This window comes from Chanodichthys erythropterus, chromosome 23 (assembly GCF_024489055.1).
Source record: "Chanodichthys erythropterus isolate Z2021 chromosome 23, ASM2448905v1, whole genome shotgun sequence".
Lineage (NCBI taxonomy): Eukaryota > Metazoa > Chordata > Actinopteri > Cypriniformes > Xenocyprididae > Chanodichthys > Chanodichthys erythropterus.
The window spans coordinates 5,018,163-5,032,064 of NC_090243.1; the positions used below are offsets into that span (position 1 = coordinate 5,018,163).

The 13,902-nt window shown below is 35.5% G+C and overlaps 1 protein-coding gene across 2 annotated transcripts in view; it reads left to right on the top strand.

Annotated features, from left to right (window-relative positions):
* Positions 1-13,902, top strand: part of sema5a (sema domain, seven thrombospondin repeats (type 1 and type 1-like), transmembrane domain (TM) and short cytoplasmic domain, (semaphorin) 5A) — a 180,289-nt gene that overhangs the window by 47,481 nt on the left and 118,906 nt on the right. For both annotated transcript variants that reach the window (XM_067377842.1, XM_067377843.1), the window contains exon 2: positions 2,703-2,930. In XM_067377842.1, coding sequence (XP_067233943.1) covers positions 2,774-2,930 — 157 coding nt within the window. In that variant the 5' untranslated portion in view covers positions 2,703-2,773. The remainder of the gene's footprint in view (positions 1-2,702; positions 2,931-13,902) is intronic.

The window sequence follows — 13,902 nt, forward strand, 5'->3', positions numbered from 1 at the left end:
CGAGTTGAACATCTGAATGTGCAGAATGTGAATCATGAATGTGCAGAACATCTGAACATCTGAATCATGAATGTGCAGTTATGCACAAAAGACCAATGGCAAAGGTCAGGATTTTCATTAAATAATAAAATTAATTTTGGTTTGTTTTTCACTGAAACTAATTGTATACCCCCAGAACACTTGGAAAATACAACACGTGTCGCATGGGACCATTCTGTGATACTTTTGCATCTTTTTTTTTAAAGCTCGATGCTGGCCGCTATTCACTGCCATTACAGTATATAGGCAGTATAGGGCATACGGCAATAGAACAACACCACTGATGACTTTGTGTGAACTGTACCCCTTTAATATACATTATTTTTTACACTTAGCTAGTTGTAAGTATTTAAAGCTGCAGTCCGCAACTTTTTTTGGTTAAAAATGATCCAAAATCAATTTTTGAGCAAGTACATAACCAGCCAAAACTATCTAATTATCTTGTCTCGATTCACAACAGTAAGCTTGTAATAATGTTTTATAATAAGAGCGACATGGCGGATTTCCGCGGGAAATTCGAGCATGCAGCAGTTCCTCTGTGTGTCATTACGTCACATCTGTAAACAGAAAGGAAGGAGTCTCGTCGAGAGGCTAGTCAGTTATATCACGTGAGGACGCTGCTGGTAGCGGATCATTGTAATCCAGAAAGATCTAAATGACAATCATCAGTGACAACTGGAGATTCAGCCTTAGCCAAAAAACAAAAGACTTCAGACTGTGGAGTGGCTACAGAAATTGAAATCTACAGGAAATGCTAATACACACTAAATACAGTCACGCAATGCTGATGTTGTTAACATTAACAATTTGAGAACAATATAACAGTAATAATAATTTGCCCGGTTTGGCATGATTCGAGCTAAGCAATCGTTAGATTTAATCATCATTGGCACTGTGATTTATTGTAGGCCTAATGCTTTTTTCCTCAGTTGGTCAGAACAAAAGTGGCAGACATGTTACTTACTTGTTCAGATGATATTTTCCAGTGACAATTCTTATTTTGGTCATACTTTCAAGACATAGAATCTGTGATTCTGAAGTACAGTATCCACCGGTGCGGTGACTGACAGCAAACATTAGATTCATCCGCGCTGACGAGCTGAGCCGATGCCCAACGCACGTACAGATAACTGTTCCGCATATGACTGCAATCGCATGGTTCAAACAGAGATGGCGACAAAAAGGAAAAATTGCGGACTGCAGCTTTAAAAAGAAAAGAAAAGAAAAGAAAAGAAAAGAAAAGAAAAGAAAAGAAAAGAAAAGAAAAGAAAAGAAAAGAAAAGAAAAGAAAATGAGGAATAAACCTGGCACTGTTTATAGATTGTGCTTTATGGGCAAATATCAGACCACTGCTAGTTTTTGCTCTTCAGCCCATGAGTCTGAACTTAATTCTTTAGCCACACTGTAAGTTTCTCAGGAGCGCAAAACTATATTTTTTGGCTGAATGTGAACAGTGTGAGGGCCCCTGTGGAGCGTGTTTACTATGTTCACTGATAGTGTAGGCCACTTCAGAGGAGCTAGAGTGCAGCTCCCTGTGCTGATTCGTGGAAGTGAGGTCAAAGGTCAAAGATGAGCATGCAGGAGGTTGGGGAGATGAATGTAATGACCTCAACAGCTGCATTTTCTTTATCTGGCTACACTCTGTGCCTGACACTCTTTTACTTCAGTATTTCATCTTATGTTATTCTCAGTACATAGAATGGTATAAATTAAATATATACTGAGCTTTTTAAAAATATTTAAAAAATATATAACATTAAAATATTTAAAAGAATATATAAATGTATTTATTTAGGAGTATAATAATTTATATATAATATTTGTTTCCCTTTTTATCACTTAAGTCATTTTGTTTTCTTTCTTTTTTTTTTGTATGCTTGGTGAAAAAAAAAAAAAATAACACATTTTCCCTAAACAGTGCGTTATAGGCTAAATCATAGAGACATAATGGAAATTACAGGCACTTTCCCCATGTAATTTGCATTACATGGGTCCTTGGAATGCTTTATTTTCGCATAATGAGCGCTAAAATGTATAATTTATTGATACAATGATTTTACCTCATTATTTATGTTATGTTTTTTTAATGTTATGCATCTGCTTGAATTTTAAATATTTAGGAACAATTATCATTGATTAACCTCTAAAGTAATGTACTGTAGAATCCATAAGAAGGCAAGACAAGGCTTTGGTCTTCTTAGGAAATTTTGGAGTTTTAACATTAGCACACATATTTTAACCATGGTTTATGGCAGGGTTATATATGTTTCATGTAATGGAAATCTAACACTTATTTTCCAGGACTTATTTTCTGGAAAAAAATGGCAATTGCAATATTTAAAGATCATACTCATCCCCTTCACTCTAGTTTTGAAATCCTCCCAGCTGAACATAGACTCAAAATAAAAGAAGAAAAGACAAAATTGTTAAAAATTGTTTATTAAAAAATCGTTTGTTCTAATGGCATAACTGGAATAATTTACAGTAATAGCAAAGTCATTATCATCAGGTCCTGGCGTCAAATAATGATCTTTTATATAAGTTTTTTTTTTTTTTTTTTAATGACTTAATAATGAAGGTTATGAAAGTTATTATAAAGTTTTACCAGAAAATCAATCAAACCATATCACACTCCTTCAATCTTTCTCTCATTTTCTCTGCAGATTTCTGTGGCAGATGCCCAACACCCTATGCCCCTGCCCCAGCAGCACTGAGCAGAGTCCCGTGGACCCCCATGGCTCCCCTCACGGAGGGAACGCCCCTGGCCCGCTGCCTAGTCCTGCTGCACAGCCTGCTGCTGCTGTTCCCCAGAGGAGTGCCCTGCCGGGGGGCCACACGGGCCCCGGAATCCCCCTGCCACAGAGCTGAACATCCACTCATCTCTCACACAGGTCAGCATTTCTATCCCTCATAACACAGCATGATAGCAAGTTACCGGAGAGCTCTGTTCTTGATTTGGCATGTTAATTAATAGTGCTTGCTGAGATATGCACCACTATTTCTGTCAGCTTGTTAAGCCATGACTTATCAAACACTGTTTCCGGGTCCAAAAAATTGCTCCGTTTCAAGTAAAAATACTATCTCATCAGCTGTTTATGAGCATTTTCCATTTATAGCACACCTTTAAGCTAAGTATTTCAAAACTCACAGTGTACAATACAGTCTCCAGGCTTCTGAACACCAATATTTTATTTTCATGATTTAGAAAAGATGAATCACTGTCTAAACAATTGAGATAACGGTATGGAGGTAAAGGTTGGGATCATGATGTATATTATCACTATTTGTTGTTTGCTTTTTGGATCTGATCTGATAGAGTGATTGGACTCGAAAATGGTGACTTGTTACGCCAGACTTAAAGGATTAGTTCACTTTCAAATGAAAATTACCCCAAGCTTTACTCACCCTCAAGCCATCCTAGGTGTATATGACTTTCTTCTTTCTGATAAACACAGTCTGAGAAATATTAATAAATATCCTGATGCATCCAAGCTTTATAATGGCAATGAACGGAAACAATGAGTATGAGCTGAAGAAAGGGCATCCATCCATCATAAACGTACTTCACACGGCTCCGGGGGGTTAATAAAGGCCTTCTGAAGCGAAGTGATGCGTTTGTGTAAAAAAAAAAAAAAATCCATATTTAACACATTATGAATTAAAATATCTAGCTTCCGCCAGACTGCCTTCCATATTCAAGTTACGAAGAAAGTGTATACTGGTGTCGCGGCAGTTACCTTTTTTCCGTAAGTTGAATAGGGAAGGTGTAGGACGTAGCGTAAGTTTTTTGAACTGCAAGAGTTTTACACTTTCTTCAAATGTTGAATATGGAAGATAATTTACTTCATAACTTGTTAAATGTGGATATTTTTTACACAAACGCATCTCTTCGCTTCAGAAGGCCTTTATTAAGAAGGCTTTTGGGATCTGATCTGATAGAGCGATTGGACTTGAAAATGGTTTTATATTATCTTATCCCCAAAAAATTGTTTTTTAATGAAACGTGTGTACGTATATGTATATACATAAATCAACATCAGTCAACAGACTGGTCATTTAATATAAGTAAATATATTTTATAGCAGGATTATATGATGCTGTTACAGTATATTTATAATGAATTTTGGGTCATGTGATTGTAAATAGTCCTTGAGACATGACTACAGCACTAAATCCATTTTCCCTAAACAGTATGTTTTGGGCCAAATCATAGAGACCTAATTGCATTGACAAACTCAGTCACCTACCCTCCAGCTTAAATTACAGGACTTCCTTGCCTGGAGAGCATGTATTATAATCAATGTAAATTTAGCTGGTGGAATTCAGTAAGTAATTGTGGAGCTGAATGTCAAAACCAAAGGAGGTCTATTGGGGCTAATGGAGTGGAAAGGCAAGGTCAATGTTTTAGCTTAGTAATCAGCTCTAACTAAGTGAACTCATCGAGAACAAAGCCGTCGGTAAGCATGACCTAGTGAGTAGTAACACAAACTAGCATCTAATTAACCATTGATTTTTAAGATGTGTCCGTATGCCAGTTCACCATCTGTGTTCCAGAATTAGTGTGACTTTCAGTGTCTTAACACCCGTCTCACACACACAAACACTAAAACACAAACCTTTTAATTAGCACCCCATTCATTAAATATGCACAGTGAATGCAGTGGGAATGACGTTTATACCCAGCAGCGACAGGGAGGTCTGTTTCACACACACACACACACACACACACTGTTCATTCCAAACCCATAATGGTCCATTGGCACCGTTTTGAAAATGCGATTCTTATGGTAGCTCAAATAATCTCCATTCTCCTTGTTTGACTGAGCTTTTGAATCAAAGCTTTCAGATCACTGAACGAGCCCCAGTATACACATTTAACAGCCACCCTGCTGCAAAACCAAATACCTGCACGCCAGCCAACAAAACCCCTTCTTCAGTAAAAACATTTATTCAAAGAGCACTGGGATCTGCGGGCACTGGCTTTTTCTTGTTTTCTCTTATGTGTTTGTTGAACTGCTCTACTAAGACTTCTAAAAAAAGCCTTGAACTCCTTATGCCCTTTATGGCCTCAGTTCTCATCTGGAGTTCAGATATGCTGTGTTTTCTGTACAAGCTCTTGTATATAGTTATAAATCCATTGTATCGAGCAACAACTACAAAATAACTCCTGCTATATATATGAAGAGTTCAGATGCAAAACCTTTAAGCCCATCTGAAATGAGCATTTTTTTTATCAGGCTCCTATATTTAGGTTCAGTAATTTCACTTTAATGGTAATGAAAAGACTATTAGTCAGTTATTGAAATGTCTTATTTTCAAAGATGTCACTTTAGTTAATTCATTTGTATTTAACAAATTTGACTGTCTTTTGCTCCAGCTAAGTCCATGTGTGCTTTTTTCACAAAACCTCTAAGTCCACCTCTTTGGACATCAAGACATAGTAAAACATCTGTTTCTTTCAGTTTTACAGCAGCACAAGGAACACTGCTGGGTTTACCTTCTACTTAATGAAATCCTGTCATTGCCATTGTAATAATGGACAAAACATGATAAAAACTTGCAGCTTGGCAATTGAAAGCCGGCTCATATGCACACCATCATTCATCTTGAAATCATAAGATTTGTGTCTTCTGATTGGTTCTTCTGTGGACTTAGAGGCTTTTGCTGACAAAGGGAAGTGGAGTTTGGTTTCTGTCAATGAACTGGTATTTTTGAATGGGCTGATGCTGGGATTTAGCGGATTTGAAGTGAAAGTATTTAAAGTCCCCCGGAAATCAAAATTGAAGTTTTTTAGCTTTTAGTTTGAATATGTTAGCCTTAAGGTTATGAATAAGCTGGTGTAATCCATAGTAATGACAAAATGCACATTTAGGAGATATTCAAAACTTACAGTCTTTCACTTCCACATGCTGCACGTTCCAAGACACTTCAGTGGGCCTTTAAATGTGTTAATATAAATTTAATGGGTTAGTTCACTCAAAAATGAAAATAATGTCATTAATGACTCACCCTCATGTCGTTCCACACCCGTAAGACCTTCGTTCATCTTCAGAACACAAATTAAGATATTTTAGCTGAAATCCGATGGCTCAGTGAGGCCTGCATAGCCAGCAATGACATTTCCTCTCTCAAGATCCATAAAGGTACTAAAAACATTTAAATCAGTTCATGTGAGTACAGTGGTTCAATATTAATATTATAAAGCGACGAGAATATTTTGGTGCCCAAAAAAAAAAAAAAAAAAAACGACTTAAATAGTTATGGCCGATTTCAAAACACTGCTTCATGAAGCTTTGGAGCGTTATGAATCTTTTGTGTCGAATCATGATTCGGATCGCGTGTCAAACCGCCAAACTGCTAAAATCACGTGACTTTGCCACTCCGAACCGTTGATTCGATACGCTGATTCATAACGCTCCAAAGCTTCATGAAGCAGTGTTTTGAAATCTGCCATCACTAAATAAGTCGTTATTTTGTTTTTTTGGCGCACCAAAAATATTCTTGTCGCTTTATAATATTCATATTGAACCACTGTACTCACATGAACTGATTTAAATATGTTTTTAATACATTAATGGATCTTGAGAGAGGAAATGTCATTGCTGGCTATGCAGGCCACACTGAGCCATCAGATTTCAACACAAATATCTTAATTTGTGTTCCGAAGATTAACAAAGGTTTTACGGGTGTGGAACGGCATGAGGGTAAGTAATAAATGACATTATTTTCATTTTTGGGTGAACTAGCCCTTTAAATAAATATTAAATATTTTATTTAATTGTACTTAATGTCCTCTTTTTGTTTACTTTTCTGCATTTCATTTCTGATCTATAGGTAGTTTGTTTACTAATAATTTATATTTGAAACTTGGCATTGTGTACTGCAAATGTTTTTGGCTCTTATGATAAATTGCTTGCAATGTTCTTCATTTGTATTTCGCTTAGAATAACAAGTCAAGTCAAGTCAAGTCAAATTTATTTATATAGCGCTTTTACAATTGGTAATCGTTTCAAAGCAGCTTTACATATTAGAAGCACAGAAAAAAAAAAAAAAAAAAAGGGAAGTGGTTAAAACTGTACAAACAAGCGTGGTAATATGTAACATATACAAGATGGTGCTACATTAAGCCAATGTCGGCTGACTTCCAGGGGTGGAAAAAACCCCCTAGGAGAAAAACCCAGCGTGCTAGCACTGGGAAAAAAGTCCTAGGAGGGAAAAAACCCCTTGGAAGATATATATATGTAAATGTATATGGAGATCAAAATCTGAATTGTACATTTTTATTATAGAGATTAAAAATCGATTATATATAAATATATGTAAGCGGATACGGGGATCATGGGCTACGTTGTAGTCAGGTCCAGACGCAGGTTCTCCATCTGACCTGGATACGGCCTGGATCCAGCACCCGGCAAACCTCAGGATAAGCAGAGAGACAGATATTAGCGTAGATGCCATTCTTGTTCTGATGTACAGGTATATCTAGTGTTATAGGAAATGTTCTCGGTTCCGGCCGACCTAATTATTGCAGCGTAACAATCCTTTAACGGATTTGAAAAATGTTAATGTATTGATAATGTGTTATGTGTATGCAAGATAACAGCATTTGCTACTTCAGTAACTTTAAAATTAAGTTAGATAAATGTCCAATTATCAAATGTTGTCTCAATATCACTATGGCGAACTAGAATTCAACATAGATACAAACGGCATTGATTACTGAAGCTTTTCACACCTTTGATACTTGCATACTGCCTTAATAAATACCTTCTGTTTCTCTGAAATTTCGTGCTTTGTGAAATAGTTTCCTCTGTAATTATAGTCAAACACACAGGCGGTGCTGTGCTTATCTTGACAAAGGCTATATAGAGAAGAGTGATTGATGGGCCTTTTTTTTTTTTTTTTTTTTTTTTAATCTAAACCTTTCAGACTTTGTAATGCCACCCAGTAAGCCAATTTGGAGTGAATTGAAGGCTGAGAGAAACATTTTGCTCTCTCCTTAAATTTGCCTTTTTGAATCAAGCTTGCAGTCTGCATTTATAGTGGAGAATGTTCCTAGCAGCCTCTTTGAAAAAAATCAATAAAAAGGGTTGAGTCACGGAGATGCGTGTGTCGATCCAGACCAAAAGAGAGACACTGGGAGCAAGTCTGTGTTTTCCTAAATGGAACACCTCTGCTCTCTTCTGCAGAGTGGTGTGGTGACACATTTCTCCATGGACCGCATAATCCTTGTCTGTTTGGGATCAAAAACTGGGAAGGACACCACGGACAGTCGACTTTCTGCCCTACAGACTATAAAGAAGATAAATATATGTCCTCTTAGCTATTCCTGAACTCCAGCAGAGCTGTAATGTTAGATCTCTGTATAAAGGCACACTGGTTGACAATAAAGAAATGTTAATATCTCCGGCATGAAGACATAGTGCTCTGCTCATGAGTGCCGGTTTGTACAATAATGTTCTGGACAGATGTTGCACATTCATAGTGAGTCAGGTTTGTATTTTGTTTAGACTTGAGTGGGTTTTTTTTTTTTTTTTTTTTTTTTTTTTACTTTCTGGGAAAACAATGACAGGTTTAAGAAGCAGATGGTTCCCCACAGGTACAGTACATATCTTATGATCAGTAGGAGTGTTGTCTGCACAGGCTTGTCGGAGCTCTTGCTGCATGGCTTGGTGCAGAAACAGACACTTTTTACTATTTGTCAAATAATTAAAAGTAATAATTAATGTTTTTTACTTTAAAAACTTTAATTTAATTTAATTTAATGCCCTTTCTGTGTAATCATTTGTGAAATTTACTAGCAATTTCAGAGTAATAACATTTTCTACACCATTTTTTTCCTCTGTAGACATCAGCATGGCAGATATGAATGTAAAGGTTGTATGAATCAGCAATGATTCATAATAAGTAATTTTACATATAAATCAATAGCATAATTAATCTTAACTGAAACTTTAAAAACTGTTCACTTAAAACTGAAATACATATCACTCTCAAAAATAAAGGTTCTTTTAGCACTGATGTTTCCAAGAACCTTTAAAGAATTAGTTCACTTTAAAATGAAAATTACCCCAAGCTTTACTTATACCCTCAAGTCATCCTAGGTGTATATGACTTTCTTCTTTCTGATTAACACAATCAGAGTTATATTGATAAATATCCCGATGCATCCAAGCTTTATAATGGCAGTGAATGGGATCAGCAAGTATAAAGTAGGGCTGTAACGAGACAGGTATCTCACGAGACGAGACAAAATATTCTGCAGGTGTATTTGAAATGTTTTAACTAATAATCTTGTAAGGAATGTCATTTCAGTTCTACTTTCTGAGTATGAATTATCATATGCAGTAAAAGACAACAATACTCAAGTACTGTAAAAGTTTTTGCCACTAACTCAACTGACTGACTTCCCTCCTGTATGATTTCAGTCTCTTCAGATCTTACTGTACATGATTTATGAGCTTCTACAACTTTTGACCTCTTAACTGAACTCCTCTCCACAATCTGATCACAGAAATAAAAACAGTATAAATAAAAATGGTAACACTTTACAATAAGGTCTCATTTATTAACATTAATGTATTAACCAAGATCAACTAACAAGCAATATATTTTCTACAGTATTTATTAATCTTTGTTAGTTGATAAAAATAGTCATTCATTGTTAGTTCATGATAGTTCACAGTGCATTAACTAATGTTAACAAATGAAACCTTATTGTTTGTACTAGTAAATAATAAGAAGAGAAAACTGTTATTAATTTTTATGATAACACTTTACAATAAGTGCAACCATAATCGCACTCTCTCAATATTCAAAGTGCATATAAGACCAAATTTTTCTTAATTACAGAGCTAAGAGATGGTTACAACTACACCGCCCAGCCTAAGATAGCTTTCATATTGAGAGATATTTGCATTCATCAGGGAGCCGCTTTCAAAATGTGCGGGTATTGAAATCGCGTTTGAATGCGCCCTTGCGTTTACTTTCACTTTCGCAATCACGTGTACTCTTTATATATGGAACGGCGGCGACCGTTATCCAACTGAATTAAACGTTTTTTATTTAAATACAAAGCAAAACGACAGTGGAGGCGTAATGTAAATGTAGCGGTGGCATATTCTTTCCTAATCATCCTAACACTCTGTCATGGCAACATCATGAGATCGTGAGATCTCATGACACCCCTAGTATAAAGCTCAAGAAAGTGCATCCATCCAAAGCAAAACGTACTGCACACAGCTCCGGGGGGGTAAATAATGTCCTTCTCAAGCAAAGTGATGTGTTTGTGTAAGAAAAATATCCACATTTAACAAGTTATACAGTACAATATCTAGCTTCCGCCAGACCGCCTTCCGTATTCCGTATTTCGAAGAAAGAGTAACTGATGTCGTATCAATACGGAAGTTGAATATGGAAGGCGTAGGACGTCGTAGCATAAGTGTTTTGAACTGCGAGAGGTGTTACACTTTCTTTGTAAATTGAATACGGAAGGCGATCTTCATATATTAATATAACTCCGATTGTGTTTATCTGAAAGAAGAAAGTCATATACATGGGCTTGAGGGTGAGTAAAGCTTGGGGTAACTTTTGTTTTAAAGTGAACTAATCCTTTAACATCCATGGAACCTTTCCGTTCATTATAGTGAAAAAAGGTTCTTTAGATTATTTAAATATTCTTCACAAAAGAAGAACTGCTCACTGAAGCTCTTTGGGGCACAAAAAATGGTTCTTCTAATTCATCACAGGAAAAAAAAAATGGAATTAAAGTAGTTTGGCGTAATACTTAAGGTTTTATACATTAGCATTAGTTTCTGCAATAGCTAACATGAAATCATAATGAATATTTTTACAGCATTTATAAATCTTGTTTCATGCTATTCGATACATATAATATGTTCAAGTTGTATAAGCTTTAGTTTTAGTTAATGCAAAGGTATATGAATTAGCAATGAACAAAAGTATATTTATAAGTTATAAACATTAACCTAAATTAACAAATTCTTTAAAGAATGCTTTTTGTAAGTTCAATGTCTAATGCATTAACTAATTGTTACGTAACATGATGTATATAAACTCTCATGATGAGGAAGAATCCTTGAAAGTGGACTTTCCAGGAGAACAGGGGAAAACACCATTAACACAAACAAGAACTGGCAAAGACTAAGGGAAAACACAGGGTATATATACACAGCAAACAAAGGGAGAAACTAACTAGACACACCTGAAGGACTAATCAACTCAGTAACCAAGGATACTAACGAGGACAGGACTAATTAACAAACTAGTATGCAACTAAGAAGCACAGACTAGACCTGAACAGGCAAACAGAAAAACAACAAACAGAGATAACCCTGACACTAATGTTGACGAATTCAAGCTTATTGTAAAGTGGTTCTAGTTTTGTAATTTAACAGAAACATTTTTTAGCAGTAAAATTTTCTCATTTGTAAGTCAGTTTTAACAAAAGCATCTGCTAAATGAATAAATGTTAATTATTTAAGGTTTTTTTTTTTTCATTATTTAACATTATTGAGTGCCAACATTTGGTAACAATACACACTCTTTGTAAAGTGGTTTTGTCTCATTTTAGTTACAAGTTTGTCTTGAACTCCTCCCTGTGTAATTTTGGCTAGATAATTTGTTTAAGAGCAACTTTGCGCCAGAAGACCCCAACATTTACACAGCTGCGGCTTGTCAGATGTTCCTTCCTGTACTTAAAGAATTTTTGAAACGAGCAAACATATTAATGTCTATTACAAGAAACAGTCCTTGACATTTCAAGAAAAAAAAAATCTTAGGCAAGAGTTCCTGAAGTTTTGACAGCCGGGACCTTGAAAGCTTTAAATTGCTTCCATGCTGAGGATGACTTTTGGAAACTGCCCACATTGTTTTACATCTTCATGCTATTTTTTTATGACATTCATTGCTAAAGTGGCTTTTTCACACATATGACTCTTGAGTTAAATGTTTTTGCAAGACGATTCGAGTTGTACTTGTTTCAATAGTACGTAGAAATCTGTTATTTTAATGAAACCTTTAACATATTCAGTATATGCTGAAGAAGAACACAAAGATTAACCGAACATGAACGTCCACCATTAGTCGGCATGAGTGGACTACACCCAGGTTTTAAGCTTTTAAATCATCAAGGAGCCTTAAAAGAATTAATTTACATTCTCAACGTATGAAACCAATTCTCAGAAACACTAGAGAACCACACCAAGTGTCTCCACATTCACAACATTTCAGTTCCACTCCTGCTGGAGTTAGGGCTATCCCATAGAGACATGCAAGATTTATGGAGGAACATTGTGGTAACTGATGCTGTGGATCTTTGGGGAATTCTGGCTTCCTTTTGTATGCTTCAGACGTTCTTCTTCAGAAGAAAAACAACCCCACATGAGTTAGGGGAAGCTTTGTTCTTCAGTAAAGCTATTTAACTGATTATTGAAATAAAATAAATTTTACTGAAGAAATGATGTAGATTCTTTTTCATCCATTTACTAGGCTTTTAAATTATTCTGTATTCACTATGGTTTGCAGAGCACAAAGGATAAGAAAGTTAATATTTCTCTATCTGCATGTCTGTAATGTCTGCATGTCGTAATATCTTTATTATAGTAGTTTTGAAGAAAATCTCTAATGCCCACCATTTATTTGATAAAAAATACAGTTTAAATAGTAATATTGTAAAATATAATTACAGTTTTAAATAACTGTTTTCTATTTGAATATATTTTAAAATGTAATTTATTCATGTAATGGCAAAGCTGAATTTCAGCATCATTACTGCAGTCTTTAGTGTCACATGATCCTTCAGAAATCATTCTAATATGCTGATTTGCTGCTCAAGAAACATTTCTTACTATTATCAATGCTGTAAACAGCTTTTGCTAAATATCACAGAGTGTTAAGATACTTATTCTGTGAACTTTGAATAATATTGTCAGTTGCACCCGTAAACAATCTACAGTGGCATGAAAAAGTATGTGAACCCCTTGCAGAATCTGTGAAAATGAGAATTATTTTAATAAAATAAGAGGGATAATAAAAAATGCATGTTACTTTTTGTTCAGTACTGTCCTGAGTAAGATATTTTACATAAAAGATGTTTGCATTTAGTTCACAAGACAAAACAATAGCTGAATTTATTAAAATAACCCCATTCATAAGTATGTGAACCATTGATTCTCAATAGTGTGGTTACCTGATGATCTATGACTGTTTTTTTTGTTTTGTGATGGTTGTTCATGAGTCTCTTGTTTGTCCTGATCAGTTAAACTGAGCTCTGTTCTTCAGAAAAATCCTCCAGCTCCTGCAGATTCATCAGTTTTCAAGCATCTTTTTGCATATTTGAACCCTTTACAGCAGTGACTGTAGGATTTTGAGATCTGTGTTTTCATACTGAGGACAACTGAGGGACTCAAACTCAACTATTAAAAAAGGTTCAAACAATCACTGATGCTCCAGAAGGAAACACGAGGCATTAAGAGCCGAGGGGTGAAAACTTTTGAACAGGATGAAGATGTCACAATTTTTCTTATTTTGTTTAAATATCATTGTTTTTCATTTAGTACTGCCCTTCGGAACCAACAGAAGATACTTGCATGTTTTAAGTAGAAAAATTAAGTACATTTTACCTTGATATTTGAATTCAAAAGTGTTCACCCCTCGGCTCTTAATGCCTCGTGTTTCCTTCTGGAGCATCAGTGAATGTTTGAACCTTTTTTAATAGTTGAGTTTGAGTCCCTCAGTTGTCCTCAGTGTGAAAAGATGAATCTCAAAATCATACAGTCACTGCTGGAAAGGGTTCAAATATGCAAAAAAGCTTGAAAACTGATGAATCTGCAGGAGCTGGAG